At 39.4% G+C, this 19,380-nt stretch overlaps 2 protein-coding genes across 2 annotated transcripts; one reads left to right on the forward strand and one right to left on the reverse strand.

The window, feature by feature from the left end:
• The first annotated feature begins 6,608 nt into the window (after positions 1 to 6,608).
• Positions 6,609 to 13,942, forward strand: LOC146614041 (uncharacterized). Its single transcript, XM_085378613.1, has 9 exons — positions 6,609 to 6,614; positions 9,353 to 9,601; positions 9,717 to 9,950; positions 11,791 to 12,455; positions 12,550 to 12,595; positions 12,823 to 12,914; positions 13,103 to 13,213; positions 13,351 to 13,639; positions 13,727 to 13,942. Exons 1-9 carry the CDS (start codon positions 6,609 to 6,611, stop codon positions 13,940 to 13,942), a joined length of 1,908 nt encoding a protein of 635 aa, XP_085234739.1.
• A 391-nt stretch (positions 13,943 to 14,333) lies between these two features.
• Positions 14,334 to 18,448, reverse strand: LOC146614042 (uncharacterized). The gene is made up of 11 exons (XM_085378615.1): positions 18,203 to 18,448; positions 17,919 to 17,996; positions 17,568 to 17,609; positions 17,415 to 17,488; positions 16,537 to 16,742; positions 16,361 to 16,457; positions 16,098 to 16,260; positions 15,854 to 15,957; positions 15,615 to 15,759; positions 15,026 to 15,149; positions 14,334 to 14,632 (listed from the first exon to the last, which is right to left on the reverse strand). Exons 1-11 carry the CDS (start codon positions 18,446 to 18,448, stop codon positions 14,334 to 14,336), a joined length of 1,578 nt encoding a protein of 525 aa, XP_085234741.1.
• Positions 18,449 to 19,380: the final 932 nt, after the last annotated feature.

The following is a 19,380-nucleotide window of genomic DNA, read 5'->3' on the forward strand; positions in this document are numbered from 1 at the left end:
TCAAATACTCTCCTTCTTTGCTAAAACATTCAGATTACAACTATACAAGCAAACAAAGCACTTGCTTGGTATCTCAAAATCATTTAGTTAAAACTAAATCCGTTGAATATGTTTTTACTGCAATTTAATTGTTATAGTTAGTTAAAACTGCAACAATTATTCATGAAAGTGGTCACATGGTTAGGATGAACTTCTTCAGTAAGAAAACTATGCCGGTAATTAGTCATAGGTGAACTTCAACCTACAGCTGCATCTGTAACTACAATTTCACAACATATTTAATGGAAGGGACTGCAAATTACTTAAAACACAGCCAAAAATCTGAACTATTATTTTTAATTGTGATGTCCAATGCCAATTGCGTAACGGTCCTCATTGAATTTATACATTAGGACATCTTTCCCTAAAACAGTAAGAGTGATGTATGCACAGGGCATTGTTGCTCTGTTTCCATATCTGGAAGACCCATATTCACAACATGGATATGTAAGTAAAGGGGTCCTTGCAACACATAATTGCCCACAGAAATGTTGATAGCATCGTCAGTCTGCTGGTATTTAATTATATAGGAACATAACTATGATCCAGAGAGGGGTCTAGGATACCTTGCGAAGGGTTAACTGATGGCACGGCCATAGCTGGACTGGCCATCGGCCATTTGCTCAGTGGCCCTGATGATTTTCTTTTTTTTTTTTTTTTGTAATGGTATAAACAATGAAAGGTTTTGGATTGGCCAGATGCTGGCCAGTGTGTAAAAATAACTCAGTTGTTTGGTGGTGGCATCGCGGAGCTTCCACAGATTCAGTAAAATGAACAAGTGGTGGAGGCCAGCAGGTGGAGGAGGGAGATCGGAGGCAGGACGAGGAGAGACCTGAGGCGGCCGCCGGTCCGAGTGTCAGGTGAACTGAACTTCAGGTAAGAAGTTATGACCTGCAGTCTGGCTGGGTCAGATATAAACCAAGTTTAGGTGTAGTTTATTTTCGTTGTGCTGACTTTTTACAGTCAGTTACAATAACTTGTACTGCGTACTAGCTAGCATGATGGAGTTTCTATACAGCTGAGTGGGTGCTTTGATTTTACTGATGTTGAAATTTATTAAATTCATAAGGTTAGTTAGTAGAGTTGCCAACCGTCCCATAAAAAGACGGTATCCTCCCGCATTCAGAGAAATTATTTCGCGTTTTGTGTTGAGCTGAGAGGGGAGGCAGTTTGTCCCGGACTTCAGCTAGAATGAAAAAAGACACAAAGGTGGAGTTATTCTCTGTCTTTGCTGCACCGCTGCCTCTTCTTCTCTCATTCTCTCCCCTTTCTCTCCTGTTGCTACTTTAATCATGAAACTGATCAATGATCAGCTGATTGGCTTTTCTCTCTTGTTTGTTTATCGCCCACTTTGCACCAGAAAGAGAAAACCGCCGGATGTCGCGCTAAACAACAGCAGCACTTTGAAGCTTGATCAGCTGTTGTTAGAATTTATTTAATATTAATTTCTAGTATCAACTGATGTTTGCTGGAGCCTCAGCTGTAAACCTACTGGTCACGATATCGGTTTGGATATGTGGTGAGAGGGAAACATGAAGATGAAACCAGGAGATGTCCTTACTAAATCATCAGAGCTGAACAGGTGATGGAGAAACAGGTGACATGAATGAGTTGAAGGGAAGTTATCAACTGTTACTGAGAGACAAATAACACCAATATCATTTTCTAAGTAGCTGACAGCTGGTAACTGTGAAGGGGCGGCTCTAGCAAAGTTTTGCCAGGTGGGCAGGTAGGGCATTAACATGGAAAGGGGGGCACAAAGAAATACTTTATTTTCATTTAAAATGTCTGGCTGTTATTAAATAATTATCTGAAGCTTACAACCAAAGTTTTTATCTGATGTAAAATGAATAGAAATCATACATATACCAACAAGACAGCGTACATCACTGTCACAACAGCTTTTGTTTTCATTCAAAGGCTATATGGCTTTAATACCTGGTGGGCCGGTTTAGTCAAAATGCCCGGGTCGATTTTTTTGTCCCAGTCCAGCCCTGGGCACGACATGCAGTGAATTAATCTGAGAAGGTGCATCAAAAAATAAATGGCCGCGCCAGCGGTGCACATCGCAAATCAGACACATTAGTTGTGCCTCTTCTTAATGACGGTATCTTAACTAACAACCCCAACTACCAGATTCAACTTGTAATTGGCTAAAAATAACTTAGCCTACTGGTAAGAGGGATGTTGTTAGCTTTCCACATTCCGACACTTCAAAAGCTTCAGGAGCTGTCTGCTCAACACAGCATCAGCACCACGGAGATACACGGATACATCCGTAGACTCGAGACACAATGCATTTTTGGGACTTTCAGGTGTTTGGACCAATGTTTTATCTTCTGATCAAACCAGAAATCTTTAATGAGCAGCTGGATTTGTCTCGCATTAACTGGCTGAGTTAATGCCAGTTAATGCAACATCGAAGCAGCTGGAATCCACAGCTGTGCGTGTTCATGGAGCTGCATTTTCACCTGCTGGACATCACTACCTGACAAGTTTAACTGTCTTCAGAACATTGCAGAGACCTTATTGACAGTATTTGGCTCTACATATCTGTGTGAGCAGATTTTCTCTCACATGAGTCCTCAGGTAGCCGTCTGGACACTGGGAGACCTGTGTGTCTCAGTGGGAGACCAGAGATCACATTAACATGTCGTTAGCTTGATAGCATAATTGCCTAAGTCATTTTTTTGTGTTTTCGGAAAACAAGAAAAAACTAATTTTCTAAATATCACATGCATATTTTTAATTGATATTTTCACAGAACATTTAAGTATATGTGAGGAAAAGTATGGAAAAAGAACAAAACCCAACATCATTTCTTTTGTCTAATAAAAGTGACTTAGGCAGATTATGCCTATGACTTAGGCAGTTTTTCTTCAAACTATAAAATGAACATGACATACTATAATGTAACCATAACACACTGTAACTTTTCAATTTTAATCACAAAATGGCAGCTAGAGTAAGGAGACTTACTCACTTCACCTCACCCACCCATTAATTTGCAGAGGAGGCCTGTAGGCTCATAAAAGAGGTGTGCGTGTGTCTATGTGTGTTTGTATCTGTCTGTGTGTGTTTGTCTCTCTCTTCTCTCTCTTTCTCTTCGTGTGCGGGTGTGTGTGTGTGCATTGTCCACACTGGTCCATTGTCCACACTGAAAGTGTGTCACTGGATTCATTTTTGTCTGCAGCCTTTTCAGCTTGAGCCTGACTCTTCAATCTCAAGTGTGTAGCAAGAGCATCCTCATCTGTATTTCCTACCTTGGCGCTTACACAGATGTCACATTGGTCTTTTTTTGGAATGAACACAGAGTAATCCTGCTCTCCAAAAACCTTCCGAAAGTATGTCTCACTCACAGCACGCTTTCCATTCTCATTGGCAGCATTCTGGTATTCCTTGTGAAGCTCTCTCAAAACTGTTCCTGGCTCCAGGAACTTCTTGTTCTGATAAGAGGGAACCTGGCGGCAGTAATGGGATGGGACTGTAGGTATTCCAGAGAGCCACTCTTTCAGGAAGGCCTGGTCTCCATCTGATATTGGCATATGAGGACCAGTCTTGTTGATCTTGGGGTTGGGCTGGGTATGAGTGTTGGGTTTCATGCCTGCAGTTAACCATGATCCAATGGTTCTCAGGGCAATACCAAGTGTGGAACAGAAAAGATTTTTGCACACAGGTATTTTGCATCTATCTGAGAGTTGCAGGTGGTATAGCAGAGATGTTGTTCTCCTTGAATCAACACCACCTTTCTTCTGTTTTATGGGCACATTTTCAACAACAGTCTGGATATACACCTTGCGTGTCTCCCAGGAAGGCATGGACCAGAAATTGTTGAAGATTCCTCTTCTCTCAACTTCAGTCAGTAGCTCACAACTTCTTTTCGTTGACTTGAAGCAGTGCTGTGATGTGCATGGTGGGCCCATGGCCTTTGGTGGTCTCTCCTGTCCCATTGTATTCTTGTAATTCTCTCCCTTCAGACGCTTTTCTTTGATGACATTTTTCTTCCACGTATGGGGCAGTGGACGCTTGTGACGAACAGCAGAAGTGCTGGGGGTTGGACTGGCTTCCTCTTCCTCTGCTTCCACCTCCCCTCCTTCCTCTTCCTCCCCTTCATCTTCGTCTCCTTCCCCTTTCTTTTCCTCTCCTTCATCTTCCTCTCCTTCTCCTTCCTTTTCCTCTCCTTCCCCTTCCTTTTCTTCTCCTTCATCTTCGTCTCCTTCCCCTTTCTTTTCCTCTCCTTCATCTTCCTCTCCTTCTCCTTCCTTTTCCTCTCCTTCCCCTTCCTTTTCTTCTCCTTCATCTTCCTCTCCTTCCCCTTTCTTTTCCTTTCCTTCATCTTCCTCTCCTTCCTCTGGCTGCTTATCAGTCTGTTGCCCCATATCAACATAATTTCCTCCTTCTCCCTCATCTATATCCACCAACTCCTCTAAGTTCACATCAACTTCCTTTCCTGATGATACAACAGAAAATAAAATGCTGTTGGAGTATCTTAAAATGGTAAATCAAGATGACATCTAAATCTACTTGTGTAGTCAAAATGTCTGCTATGTAAAAAAAAAAAAAAAATCAATTTGTACTATTAATATCAAATCAAATCAATTTATTTTTGTATAGCCCAAAATCACAACAACAGTCGCCTCAAAGGGCTACATGAATATTACTGGCAATAGAGTTCAACCAGTATCAGTCATTTGAACACAGTCAATATAAAGTCCAATTTAACAATTAACAATGAACCCAGGGCGTCCCCCGTCCTTAGACTCTCCTCCTAATAAAAAGCAAATGTTTGAAACATAATATAATTTGCAAACTTGCTGAAAATGCTCAAATTGCCTTTGAAATTGCCAAAGATTTACTCTGGTAGCATGCTGCTGTTAGCTAGCTGCTAGCTTGTACTACATTACTATGCTAATGCTACACTACTAACGCTAATGTTAGCTAGCCATCATACTTTGTTTGCAACAAAAAAGTAATCTTTTAACATGGTCATAACCTCTTTGATTGAATGAAAATACATTTAGTGACCAAAAAACTAAAAAAATATGAACTTTTACCAGATGTAAATGAATCAAAAAGAAGAGCAAGGGCTTCACTTGCGGTCAACCTCTTCTTCTTATCAGCCATTTTGCATACATCAAAACTGCCTAAGTCAAATTGATTGTAGCAAAACTGCCTAAGTCCAATGGTAAAACTGCCTAAGTCAAATGAATGACTTAGGCAAGTATGTTTTTTGACTCTTATGAGTGTTGTGATTGGCCAATGACATAGGCAGACGGACAGGATGATGCAGCAGTGGTAGGGGAGTAAAGTTAGGCAAAAATCTCAATTTGACCAAAAAATGACTTAGGCACTTATGCTATGAAGCTAACGATGTGTATCTCTGAATTAACAAACATGCCATATTGGCCCAGTTTATTTTTCTTATCATTGTTGTGAGGAGACCATAAATAGACATTTGCATTTTATGTTGTACAGTTCATTTGCTGTTATGGATAAAAGTGTCTTTTTTTTGTTTCAAATAAAGCTGATAACTATTCGCTGATAGCTGCCAACATCTGCGAACAAATATAATTCTAGAAAGTGGTTCTATATAGTGTGTAACTGTTAATATAGAGCATTATTAAATTTATTGCTAATGCAATCATATGGCACACTGACCTCTGAGGAAATTTTAGAAAGGTAGCCGACCCCAGATTTAGACTGATGTAATTTGTAGGCAGGAGTCAAAAAATTGTTTTTTCTTAAGTTGTTGGGCTAGGGCATGGTTGATCCAGACCCCTCACCCCAGATGCAGCGTTATCAGAGGAGGATGTGAAAGCAGCTATTGCTGTTTTGAGAGACTCAAAATAAGACACTATCTGTGGGAACATGAAAGCTACCTTAATTTATCGTCATTCAGTGGTCAGTGATGAAAAGAATGCAGCAAATGTCTTAGTCTTCCCACAGTTTGTGGACACACCAGGACTAGTAAGTCATCCTAATTTGTTGAATGACTGAAATATATCATGCAGCCTGCAGTGTCACTCATCACTCCCCTCTATGTATTGTATTTTTGCATTACAGATAGAACAAGATTTCAGACTCCTGTTTGGTGAGGTCACTGCCAACAAATGCTTGGAGAGGTGGCCCATCGATTTCAAAGCAAAGGTTGTAAAGGAAAGCCATGGACTTCTACCCACACTGAAAAAAATGTTTTTTTGGCCCTGTAATTATTATTTCAATTAGCTATATAAATTTTACAAAAAAATACAAATTCAGTGCTATTACTTTAAAATAGCAGTTTTTCTTGTAGTGCATTACTTGAGGATTGTTTGTAATTATGTGTCCTCAGTTTTGTATGTAAATTGAATCATTCGATCCAAGTAATATTCACTAAACCAATTGGCTTAATTAGTTGACATTTCCAAGTAAAATGTAATGGAGTGACATCAGTGAATATGGCCACCTTCTCTGCATTCAGAGCATGACGTCAAAGCCCCTCCCCACATTTGAGCGGTCTTTCTTCAGACATACCATGGTCCACATTTCGACGGTTGGCAGACTTGACGGAAACGGGAAGAAGTGGAACCATGAATGTAAGTTTTAAGCGGAACAAACTTTGTACGTTCCTGTTGGCTCACCTACTTAAGTCAGTTTCTCCGCACTGAAAGCAGCTGCACTAGCAAATAGTGTATTTTCCTGCTAGACTTGCTGACTAACTTTCCTGGCAGGAGGTATGTCCATAATTTCCCACAGCACTTTACAGCTTAGATGGCCACCCAAACAACACACGCCTGCTGCCTTAACTAACGTCTTTGTGAATAAAACGACCACGGTTGCTGCACCGCTGCCATGAGGTGTATTTTGAAAAAAAATTTTCACTCGATTTCACTCAAGTCTTCATATTGACCTGTTTTAAATTTGACACCGAGCTGACATATGTAAAAAAAATAAAAATAAATTAATATCATTGTGCATCCTTGAGTTAGTAGAAATTAGTTGAAAAGCATATAAATAACCTTTTTTTTTTTTTTTTTACAGAACATAGGACCTTCTGACTGCTAATTTGAACTCAACAAGGTAAGATCAAATTAGTAACGATTAGGTTTAACTTGTCACATAATTTCTTTGTGTGGCAGTTTGGTTTAATTTTGAGATGGTCAATTTGTCTGTTTAAGGTGCCACAACATGAGATGGATGTGTAAGATATGTAGCTTTGAGTCAGAGAAGAGGTTGGGATTGTTAAAACACTACAGACTAAAGCATGGAAATGGTGGTCGCAGCCAGTCAGTCCCTTGTCTTCACACTGATTGCCCTTGCTCGTTTAAAACATTTAATGCCCTTAAGACCCATTTGTCTTGACACCATGTGAAGATGGTCACACAAAGTGGACCTCTTTCATTTACTTGTCTACTTTGCTGCTCTGTTTTTTTTTAATTCAGAGAAGCAGTATTTTGAGCATCTTAACAACCACTTAAGGAAGTTTGAAGTAGTTGCATGTGTCTTCAAAAACTGCAACTTCAGTACAAATATTTATTCCACCTTTGCTACATATAGACACAGAAAACACCAGTCACACACCCTTGAGGATTTTAAAACTGAAGTATTAAAAAGCAAACCCAATGAACCCATGTTTGCTCAGGATGAGACCTGTGTGGAAGAGAGCTTAGAGCTTTGGGATGGGGAACCACAGGAGTTGTCTCAAGATATAAAAGAGAAATTTGGCCATCTATTTTTAAAGTTAGAAAGCATGTTCAATGTCCCAAACAAATGCATTGATGAAATAGTAGATGAGCTTCAGTTTATATCCACCTCTGCATCTGGTCCACTTTTAAGAGATGTGGTGGTGTCCACCTTGAAAAGCCATAATTGTGATCTGGATCCAGCCATTATCTCAGATTTAGTGAAAAATCTTTGTGAGACACACCCTATAAGTACTGCCTTGGGGACAGGTGGCCCTTTCACAACTTATTACAAGAGAAGAGAATTTATGAAGAAGCATTTTTCAGTTGTTGAACCAGAAGAACACATACTTGATAATTAAAAAAAAGGGCAAAACCTTCCAGTATGTCCCAATATTGCCCTCCTTGGTGCAGGTCCTAAGTAAGTCTTTTCAAGAAAACACATTTGAAGGTGAAAAAAAAAACTGAATATGACTTTAAGTACCAGACATTTCGTGATGGATCTCACTATAAAAACAACAAGTTTTTCTCTGTAGAGGAGAACAGAGTGAGTCTCATCCTGTACGTTGATGACTTTGAGGTATGTAATCCTATTGGGACATCTCGAAAAAAGCACAAAGTCACAGCTGTCTATTGGGTGTTGGGAAACATTCCGGTGCAGTTACGTTCCACATTGACATCAATCTATCTTGCAATTCTGTGTAATTCTCATTCCTGCTAACTTTTCGACTCAAAAATCAGTAGGGGGCAACGCACATGAAAATTGGTGCTTATTACGTCTTTTGCCTCTGATTATAGGTTTAAAAGTACCCCAACAAGAGCCTGTATGGCAGATGCTGATGACACTGAAAGACATTGTGGACCTTGTCATGTTTCGAGCCCACACTGAAGAAAGCATTTGCTATCTTGACAGCATCATTTCAGAACACCGAAGCAGATTCCTTGATGTTTTCCCCCAACATAAGCTCATTCCCAAGCACCATTTCCTTGAGCACTATCCTCAGCTCATTCGGGAATTTGGCCCCCTAGCTGCCCTCTGGACAATGAGATTCGAGGCCAAACACAGTTTTTTCAAGAAGGTGGTCAGACACACTGGTTGTTTCAGGAATATTTTGCTGTCCCTTGCAAATAAGCACCAGCTCATGGTTGCATATCATCAATCACATTCTGTCAAACCATCACTTGCAGTCACAAAAACAACAGAGGTCTCTTTAGATGTGCTTAAGGATGATCTAAAAGACCTGGTGAAATGCAGATTCCCTGCTGTTACAGCTGTGCATGTTGCCAATAATGTGTGCAGTTTAGGCACCAACTATGCAGTGGGAATGTTGTTGTGTTGTGGTTCCACTGCAGGACTGCCTGACTTTTCTGAAGTGTTACAGATAATGGTGATTTGTAACAAACTGACTTTTTTCGTGAGACAACAAAATACATGGTACAATGAACACCTGAGGAGTTATGAGCTGGAGAACACAGGGAGTGTGCCGTTACTTGAGCAAAGAGAGCTTAAAGATTTTTATCCTTTGGCTTCATACACCCTTGCAGGAAGACGCCTGACAACTTTAAAGCACCACATTTGCCTATACTTTTGAAATGTGAGGAGAGAAGCTTGTGAATAAATGTCTGTGTATTTCTCTTCTCTGTTGTTGCAGCTTCTTCCTGTTGATATGGCACCCTCAGCGAAACTTTTTGGGGAGGATGATGTCCACAAACTACTTTTACCTGCAGGCATCCCAAGCACACTTCAGGACCTCAATGATGTTCTTCAAGAGACATTTGATATTACAGGACCATTCACTATTATGTACCAGGACATGGATTTCGACGGTCAGTTCTTCACTTTGACCTCGATTGAGGAAGTACAAGATAAAGCTAACCTCAAAGTAGTAAAAACTGAATCAGTAATCTTGAGTCTCACTACTGTGGACATGTCAGAAGTCGAATCTCCAGTTCCACTATCTACCGGAGCAAGCTCCTCCTAATCTGTATGCGACACAATCCTGTTGTCCTCCCCAGATGAGAGTGGACCATCCTACAGGTTTAAGCCATGGCCATTTAAGTTTGAAATACTTCTCTTATGATATAGACCTTGCACTGGAAGCAGGAAAGCAAGCTTATGAAAATGATGGCACACAGCGAACGTTGTTGTCCAGATTGGACGGGTACACCACCAAACTCCTGGAGATATTTCGAAGGAAGGGCGGGACTGCAGGGACCAAAATAAAACCAATGTTGGACTCACTGAATAAGGTAAAATTTTAAATTATTTTTATTACATAATCTAATGGAAAAGATGAGGTCATACACACTGAGAATGTATCACTCTTATTTAAAGGACAAGTTTGTTATTTTAAACTTAAAGCTTTGTTTTCAGATTGTTTATGATGAAATCGAACGATTTTGATTGAAATTTGGACACATGCTGCTGGCCCGAGCTTTTTTGGTTTCTGTGGTAGCACACCCCCACCTCCACAATGGCTTCATACAAAGACGTGAAACTCACCGAGTGGTCAGGGGTGTTCACTGATATGTTCACACACAAATCGCTGCAAAAATGCTTTCCAACAGGTGTTTTACCATTTGTTGTAAAACTGTGGACCTTTTTTTTCAAACGCCTCACACCTGTACATTCTTCCGCCGAGAGCTTGAATAATAGAATAGAATAGCGGCGGACTAATACCGTACATCACAGCACATCTAATACAAGTCAATGGAGTTAGACAAAAACTACAATAAAAACCAGTTGGAAAGTATCTTTTGCAGCGATTTTTTGTGTGAACATATCAGTGAACACTCCTGACCACTCGGTGAGATTCACGTCTTTGTAAATGACAGTTTTATGCGTTTTAAGAAGGATTGTTCCAGTGCACCTATGAAGCCATTGTGGAGGTGGGGGTGTGCTACCACAGAAACCAAAAAAGCTCGGGCCAGCAGCATGTGTCCAAATTTCAATCAAAATCATTCGATTTCATCATAAACTGAAAACAGGGCTTTAAGTGTAAAATACTGAACTTTTCCTTTAATCTGATCAGTGTCTGTGTTGGCTGAAACTGTTCTCTTGATCCTGACACTGTGGCCACAATTAACAATTTATGCACATGATTGTCTCTACAAGTGTATACAAACCTGTCTATGGGCAGAAATCTGTGCCATCAGAAACTGAAATTGAATAAGTTAAATTTGAATTTGAATTGCTCAGATTGAATCTGAATTGTAACTTGAATAAATGCTTTTGAAAACGGAATTTGAATTAGTCTAATTTGAAATTGAATTTATGGTTTGAAAATGATCATCACTAAATTGAAATTGAATTTTATATTTTGAAAATGAATTCGTTTGCTTTGAAACTGCATTTTATCCTTTAAAAATTCAGCTCTCGAATAATTTCAGTTTCACTTCTCACCATTCAGTTTCAGTTCTACAATTCAATTTCAGTTCCAAAATTCAGTTTTTTGGAACTTACATCCGGTTCCGGTTCTTGCGTAATCGCGCGCAGAGTAATCGAACTTCGGTTTACTAGCGGACCGCAAGTGGCAATCTACGACATCTTGAGCTGGAGCTGGAGCTGGAGTAATTCTCCTGAAGACATTCGTGATGTCAAATGACCAGTTGAGAAACGCTCAGGTTGGTAATAAATGTATTACATGTATAAGAACAAGCGTCATGTTAACAAATAATACCCGTACAGTAACGTTTATGCGTATTGTAGCTGTTAGCTAAAAACGCTAATTTAGCGTAGATTGCCCTGGGTTCAGCGTTGACAAACAAATATGAAAGACAGCTTTCAATAGAATCCCAAAGTTGTCATCTTGTAGCCCTCCGGAGTCCTCCACACTTGCAGAGGCCCCTACAGTAGGATGAAGGAAAATTTACAGGCTAGTTTCAGGTGTGAGGAAGTTGCAGGTTTCCTGAAAAGCACTATTAATTAATTAAAGTGCTTGAAATCCATGAAACTGTGCTTATTATTGTTAAATTCTTGTGGATTTAAAATGTGAAGGCAACGTTGATGGTTTGTAATGGCCTTAAGTGACACTTATTATTAACAGTTATCTTAATACTAAATGACGTTGTATTGCATTTCCTTTTTCAGAATATATTCGTGCAGGAGTGCTTGTCCAGATTTAGGCAAAGGCTGGAGTATGTCCTCAACAACGACCCTCTTGACCTTGATTTTCTGGAGTACATTGTGACCCAAGAGAGGACTTTCATGAATGCACTGGAGAATGCTGACCTTCCTGCTGATGTCTGCGAAGCTATAGAAGAAGTGAGCAGCTTGTTACACCAGCGAAACAACCCTCCCCCCTTCAACTCTGTGGTACAGATTATTGGTCCTTATGGGCGTTTTAGGCTTCAGGTCACAGAGAATCACCTCCAAAGTCTTCTTCAGCTTGGTCTACCTGCCACATGTGTAGCAGACCTTCTTGGTGTCTCAAGACGTACCATGTACAGGAGAATGCAGGAGTACAACATGTCAGTTAGGAGTCTTTACTCTACCCTATCTAATGACGCTCTTGATGCCAAAGTGAGAGACATTAAATCCAGACTACCTCATGCTGGATATCAGATTGTCAAGGGTTACCTTCAAGCTGCGGGCCACCGTGTACAGTGGAACAGACTAAAGGCATCAATGCACAGAGTTGATACAGAGGGCGTCTTAACAAGAATGTCAACTTTGGGCTGTGTGGTTCGGCGAAAGTACTCTGTTCAAGGCCCACATTTCCTACAGCACATTGACACCAATCATAAATTAATTAGGTTTGTTTTGGCATAGAAAATTAAATGACTAACATAATTCTGAATAATTTTATCCATCAGATGCTTTATGCTTTGCTTGTCTTTTTTTCACCAGATACAACATAGTGATATTTGGCGGCATAGATGGCTACTCTAGGAAGGTAAGTTGCATACCCAAATACAGCACATATTATTAAATCCACAAAGACTTTCTCACATCTTGTTATCTTTTCTCTCTCCGCTTATGTAATTATACAGCTCACATATTTTGATCATATTGTGTATTATGACAGTTTGCACACTCTTGTCACATGTCCTCCTATAAACATTTTGTATATATGTATGAATTTTTAATGTGGTGGTGTTAATCAATTTTCCCCCGGTTTAGATTATGTACCTTAATGCTGCATGTAACAACACAGCCAGCACTGCACTTGATTTTTTTCTGGACGGAGTTAGAAGATTTGGATGGCCTTACAAGTGAGTAATTCTTCGTTAAATTTATTCTGGAGTTTGTCTCATGATTTGTGTTTGCCATGTTTAACCATGAAATGATCAGGATTTCAGTGCTGTATATAAATTTGCAAGTGTGTCAATCATGTATTTGAATAATTTTTTAGTGTATTTTGTTGTTTCAATACTTATTTTTAAAATCTTATATGGTACAGAGTGAGAGCTGACCAAGGAGTTGAAAATGTCAAGATTGCTGAAATGATGTTCACTGTGAGAGGCACAGGATGTGGAAGCTTCATAAGTGGAAAAAGCGTGCACAACCAGAGGTAATGCTTGTAAGATCTTAAATGGCATAACATTGTTATTTCATCATGATTGACTCCAGCTGAATTGCTGTTTGGCTGTCCTTTGTTAGTTTTTGATTGACCTTTCAGACCTTTTCTGTATTTTTTTTCAAATGTAGAATTGAGCGCCTATGGAGGGACGTTTGGACAGGGGTGACACACATTTATTATGATGTACTACACAGCTTGGAGGAAGATGGATTTCTTAACATCTCAGATAGTCTTCATCTCTTCTGTGCCCATTATACCTTCCTCCCAAGACTCAAGGGGGATTTGGCCAAGTTTTCTGCTGGCTGGAATGATCATTCCATCAGGACAGAGCATAGCCTTTCACCAAACCAGCTGTGGGAACTTGGGATGCTGCAGCACCCCATCAGAGAGCCACAGAGATATGAAGAAAATTTGGCAGTTGAGTATTAATGGCAATGTTTTGGTTTTATTGAGTGCTATATGTAGATTTTTAAAATCATTTACATATGCGCTGCTTTATTTCAGGAAATCCAAATTGAGAGCATTGATTGGGAGAGTGCAGGGCTATCCCATCATAACAACCCAGGTGTTTTGGTGCCAGAAATGGAATGTCCACTGAATGCTGAAGATATTGAATCTCTACGCCTTTCCATAGATCCTCTTGTGCCTTCATGTAGTTTTGGAAGAGACATTTACCTGACCACACTCTCACATGCTCTTCACCTACATCACCATCCATGAAAGTTGCAGCTTGGCCCATCAGAGTAAAATTATAAGAACATGTTATTTTACAAACTGCTAGTGATAGTTTTTCTTTTAAATAATCCCTTTTTCTAAGAAGAATAAGAACCTCTCCTTGTTTTAATGGTAATTTTCATTTTCTTACTTTCTGTTACACTCATGAACCCAAATAGATACTCACAAGCTGACACAGTCAAATGGAGGAGGGAATGAGATCAGCAAGGACTATATTGACAAAAACTTTTTTTTAATAATAATTTCAATGGCAATAAACAGAATGCTTAAACTGTAAAACAATAATAAAAAAAAACATCAAGCAACACGCAACGATTTCTTTGTTTTACTAACATTTCATGGAACAATCAAGATGTCTGGCTGGCTGATTATGCTCCTAAATATGAAGAAATGCCTGACCATAGTGGAACGCGTTTGTCATCACATGCTTGAACTCTTCATAAGTTTGCATATGCTGAACAGGTAGCTTGACTGTATTACTACATGCTGTCACGGTTGGGTAGCAAACTTCATGAGCGCCATACTGAATATGGCATGAGTGGTTGAACTGCACAGAGACTTTGAAGTTCATCTTCTCATCTGGCAGGACAGGAATGTGGCCTTGTCCTGTGAGCCACTGCAAGAATGAACTTGGGGAAAGGATGACTGGACGGTCACTGGTCTCAGGCTCTTCACCTTTTTTAAAAAAAGACAAAGCAGTCATTTAGATAAAATATTAGATACTGTTTACCTGTAACTTCACAAACACAACTTAAAAACTTAATTACTGACAAAGAGTGAACAAGCACTCATAGTGTAATCTACAGCTGTGGCCAAAGGTTTACAGAATAAGAATTGTTTTCACACATTTTGCTGCTTTTGTTTTTTAATATCTTTTTGTAAAACGTTTTCTGAAGTGTACTCCAGAAACGTCGGACAAAAAGATCTAAAAACACTAAAGCAGCAAACTCCATGAAAACCTAGACTGGCCATTCTCTAAAAGTTTAGCCATTCCTTACATAAAATCATGATTCCAAGTTTAACACAGAAAGACAAAATACATTGACAGTAAACTACATGTGCACTTACGTGATTCCAGCGCTTGCAAGAAGTCCTGTAGATGGTTCATAATCCTCATTTCCACCTGTTCTTTGTTGGAGCCCTTCTCGCTGAACTCAGGATGGCATGTTGCAAAAACAAAGTCAGCATCAGCCTGGTAAGAAAGACAAAGAAAATTGTGACTTTATCTGAATCAAGACTTAATTGTAATTGAGATCAAGGACCTATTATTTTGTCTTTATTCTAAGTAATTGTATTCTTTTGTCACGCATAAAGACAGGGACATAAAACGTCTGTCTCATGCTGCTTGCTAGTTCTTCTCATTTAATCTTATAACTTTGTATAGATCAAGTCTCTTTATAACTCTGTAGGTTACATGTAAATAATCCTTGTTAAAAGGGATTTTTTCATTGCTCCTGATGCCTTGTGTTTGCTCTAAACGGTTCAGGAATATTAAGCAACTTAAGACAATTTTGAATATTCTTTTTCCAGTGCCACCATTAATTACATTTTCTACTATAGGACTTGAAGTATATACTGTAAAGTAAAGATAAAGAGCACTTTGAACTGCTATTCACAATTACAAGTGTTATCCCTACTAAAGTCAACATTTACTCACCTTAACTTCCACCCCTGGGACAAACAGCGATTGGCACATGTTTTGGTACTGCTTCAGTAGATCAGTAAGACCATAAAGGTTGAGCCCATCACGTAGCTGGGAGAGGAGAGGCACCAACCGAAGTGTGGCGTGAAGAACAACAGCACTGAAATGCAGAAAGGAAGAAAAAGTCGCATGCTGCTAAATGAAAAAATAAAAAAAAAACTTTTTTTGGGGGGGAAACAGTAAAACAGTTTTACCGAACAATTTCTTCTTTCTTTTCGACATTAACAGGTCCATGATAGCCACAACTCAAAATTTCATCAGTGAGTTCTGTCATTTTATCTTCTGTTGCCGAATCAACCTTAAAGGACACAAACATACACATTAACATGACCAATTCCAGAGTCCTATAATTTGCAAATAACATAAGGGATGGTAAAATCTGTGCTAAACATGTAATTCAAAACACTGTAGAGCAGTGAAACCTTTAAGACTTCATACCTGGGAGATAACAGAAGTGTAATGATCATCACAGACATCCTCTTTCCTAATGTTCTCAATCTGCAGCTGTCCACTACACAAGTACTGGTAACACCAGTCTTTGAGGCAGCAGGGTGGTGGCCCACCTTGCGCCAGACTAACTGCCCAAATTTCACCAGCACTACTGTGAGAGGAGAAGAGATAAATAACATCAATCAGGTAATTTCCAATGCGTGTGTGTGTACACACAACTGCGGACCCCAATGCATGTGAGAAAGGCCTACCGGAAGTTTCCTAGATCGAGATACAGCAATGAATATTTGGGAGCCTTCCCAGTCTGGTCACCCTCAAATAGCCGTTGCTCCAAGCCTGCAACCATTTCTTTTAACACAAATAGTTAGTCCGGTTAAGTAGCCATTTTCACTCCTATCAATTTAGATCACATTTTAAATACGAGTACCTGTGAGGAATTCTTTCCGTAATGCCCCTGTATCAATTCCTGCCTCTCCGATGAATGTGACCCTCAGCTGATTTGTAGGCAATGCCTTTTTTTGCCTCTTCCACTGTGCAAGTCCCCGCTCCACCATATTGGATCTTGAGGCAGTGATACGGAATTCTTCCTCTGTATTCACAGCAGTACTTATGGCCTGCAGGATTTCATCCAGGCTAATGGAGAAAAACTCGCAATTACAAACATGATACTGGAAACCATGTTGTGTGTATTCATGTGTATTCGTTAATGTCTTTTAGGTTTTCAAACTGAATTGTGTCACCACTAGCAGTATGTGACTTTGACCTAACAGAAGAAGAAAATGCAGTGGACAGGCTAAGCCTTTAGGTAGCTGGATTCCTTTACACAAAGGGTACTTGGCAGAAATTGTTTGAAAACCACTGTACAGAGCATTGAAGAAAGACTACTGATGTGTACAAACCTAGAAATGCCCATCCTTTGTTGTGAAGGTAGGTTTGCATTGCTGTAATGAAAAAATGCCAGAGTAAAAACAACATCACTTGACCTCAAACATGTACTGTACAAAAGCAACAAATAAAACAATACCTTTACAACTTAAAAACTTAAAAGAGAACTTCTTCAACCGTGTTGTAATAACTTCTGTAAGACTTAAACAATTAAAAATGTTATGGCAAGAATGACAAAACCTAATGCAAAAAAAAATAAAAAATTATAAGGATCAAAACCAAAGTATAACATACATGGCACAATCACTAACAAAGCATAAAATGCTGTCTATCAAAATATAAATTAATAGGTGGAAAGCAAAAGGCTTGTAGGGAAATTCTCAAACATACGTTGGAAGCCATATTAAAAGACTGCATTACCTCTCACAACACTCGCTTGCATGTGCCTCCACCTCATTCTGAGGAAATGTCTCACCGCAGACAGGGCATACAATCTGTAACAGGAAACAATATCAACGATAGAATCAATAATGCCTCAAAGACAGACATTAAACACGTTGCACTCAACATTACCTTTGCAGTTGAGGACAAAATAATGACATCTTCCTCCACATCCTGTCAAGACAAGCAAAGAAAGGGGAAAAAACCAGCAACTTTAAAAGAATGGAATTGTGATGTGATTCCATACATCTGATTGTTGCTTATCTGTCAACTTTCATTACAAATACAGCTTACATGGGCTACCCACTTTAAATATAAGGAATAAATCCAACCTCTAATAATGAACCTCTTCAACTTGGCTATTGTAGGACACTTTAATCAAACTCAACTTTCTCCCCATTCAATGTAAGGCATCATATTTATGTTCCTGTCTTTGTCATGCACAGTCAAATAGATAAAGGTTAAAGGGGTACAAAACTTCACCTTTAGATGTGAGTTAAGTTGATCGTCTTCTGTATGTGGTATGGGATGTGGTGCGTCCTCTATGTCTTCATTACAAGTCTGATAAAGGAGAATAGCAAGTACAAACTTAATAAATTACCTACAGAAACACAAGCAAGTGTAGTGACATCCACAACATTGAACATGAAGCTCCTGACTGATAAAAACATTTTCAAAACACGTTTCAGTCATTACGTAGTTTTATAGGACAAAGCTACGTGTAATGTGATCTCCCAGACTCATCCATGCAACGGGACTGTACACACCTCCTGTGCATTAGTATCTGAAGGCTGACATGTTTCAACATGCAGTGCTAAGAGTTGAAGTGGGTAGCTGGTTTGACATGAGTGGCACATCGCTTTTGGCATATTGGAGAAGGAGCTAGAGTCAGGAGGCAGCGGCTGAGTGTCTAGCTCTTCCTGGATTGGAGCAATGTAAAGGATGGTCTTTCCCCCAGCACTTGCATTTTTTAGCAGTGACCCAGTATATCCACTGTCCTCAGGAGGCACCATATTTAGTTTCCGAGAACCCCATCCACCTGTTGAGAAAAGTGAGTGACTCAGTACTATTCAAAATGTGGCAGTACACATTGCAGTGCATTCATGGTCATGATATCATCAAAATTCTTCTATAACTATCAATTCAAAAGTTGGAATGGCCATTAAGAGGTTTTTTCTACCTGCTCCCTTGTAAATCAGCCAGCCCCCAGAAACACTTTCCAGTTTTGGATACAGATCTTTGAGTCTTGAACATACCTTTGAAATAAACCATCGGCCACCAAATTAATTGACTCTGAATAAAGAAAAACACTTGTTGATCGTTAACTTACAACAAATATATTTTCCTGTCAATGTGGAGCAGTACCTTACCTCATCATGACTGTAGCTGTCAGGTATCAGTGTAGACCTACGTCCCAAACCAGCTTGCAGATGGACAAATTCTTCACTGCCTTTTGGAGTAGACTGAACAAGCTTGGGTAAGAGATAAAAATTAAGTTGTATCTCTTTAACTGGTGTGAATTGGTTGGCAGGCCCTCGAAAGCACCGGCGCTTTGCTTTGTTTCCATAAAGAGCAGGAAAAGACCTGTGAAGACATGTTATAAGTTGATATAAAATAATACAATTGTACATCTGAACAAGTTATGGGTATTGAGAACTTAAATGAGTAAGTATAAGGAACAACAAGTCTGACAAAGGAACAAATACAACAAGGAACCTAGTCATTTCTGTGTGGACACTTGGTCGGCCATCTCTCCCTCTCTCCTGACTCGTTTCCTGTCTGCTAGAATGACACAATATTCAGAAGATGCATCACATAATTTTATGCTAACTAATTAATATAGTACAACAATAAAACACATGTCAAATGATTCAAAAGTCATTTGGTAATCTGTGCATGTGTTGTTTGTGTCTAGCTTCACAAAACCTGGGAGGCTCTTGGTGAG

Source organism: Diplotaxodon limnothrissa, linkage group LG18, assembly GCF_057381915.1.
Source record: "Diplotaxodon limnothrissa isolate DT_005_m linkage group LG18, D_limnothrissa_male_GT1.1, whole genome shotgun sequence".
Lineage (NCBI taxonomy): Eukaryota > Metazoa > Chordata > Actinopteri > Cichliformes > Cichlidae > Diplotaxodon > Diplotaxodon limnothrissa.

Bases quoted from the DNA above. Each gene is read 5' to 3' on its own strand.
- LOC146614041 (XM_085378613.1), top strand. The intron at 9,951-11,790 runs GTAAAATTTTAA...TTCCTTTTTCAG, and splicing joins TGTTGGACTCACTGAATAAG to AATATATTCGTGCAGGAGTG. The intron at 12,915-13,102 runs GTGAGTAATTCT...TATATGGTACAG, and splicing joins AGATTTGGATGGCCTTACAA to AGTGAGAGCTGACCAAGGAG.
- LOC146614042 (XM_085378615.1), bottom strand. From the start codon at position 18,448: ATGGTGCCTCCTGAGGACAGTGGATATACTGGGTCACTGCTAAAAAAT. The intron at 15,150-15,614 runs GTGAGTAAATGT...CTTTCTTACCAG, and splicing joins TCCCAGGGGTGGAAGTTAAG to GCTGATGCTGACTTTGTTTT. The intron at 14,633-15,025 runs GTAAGTGCACAT...TTTTTAAAAAAG, and splicing joins CTTGCAAGCGCTGGAATCAC to GTGAAGAGCCTGAGACCAGT.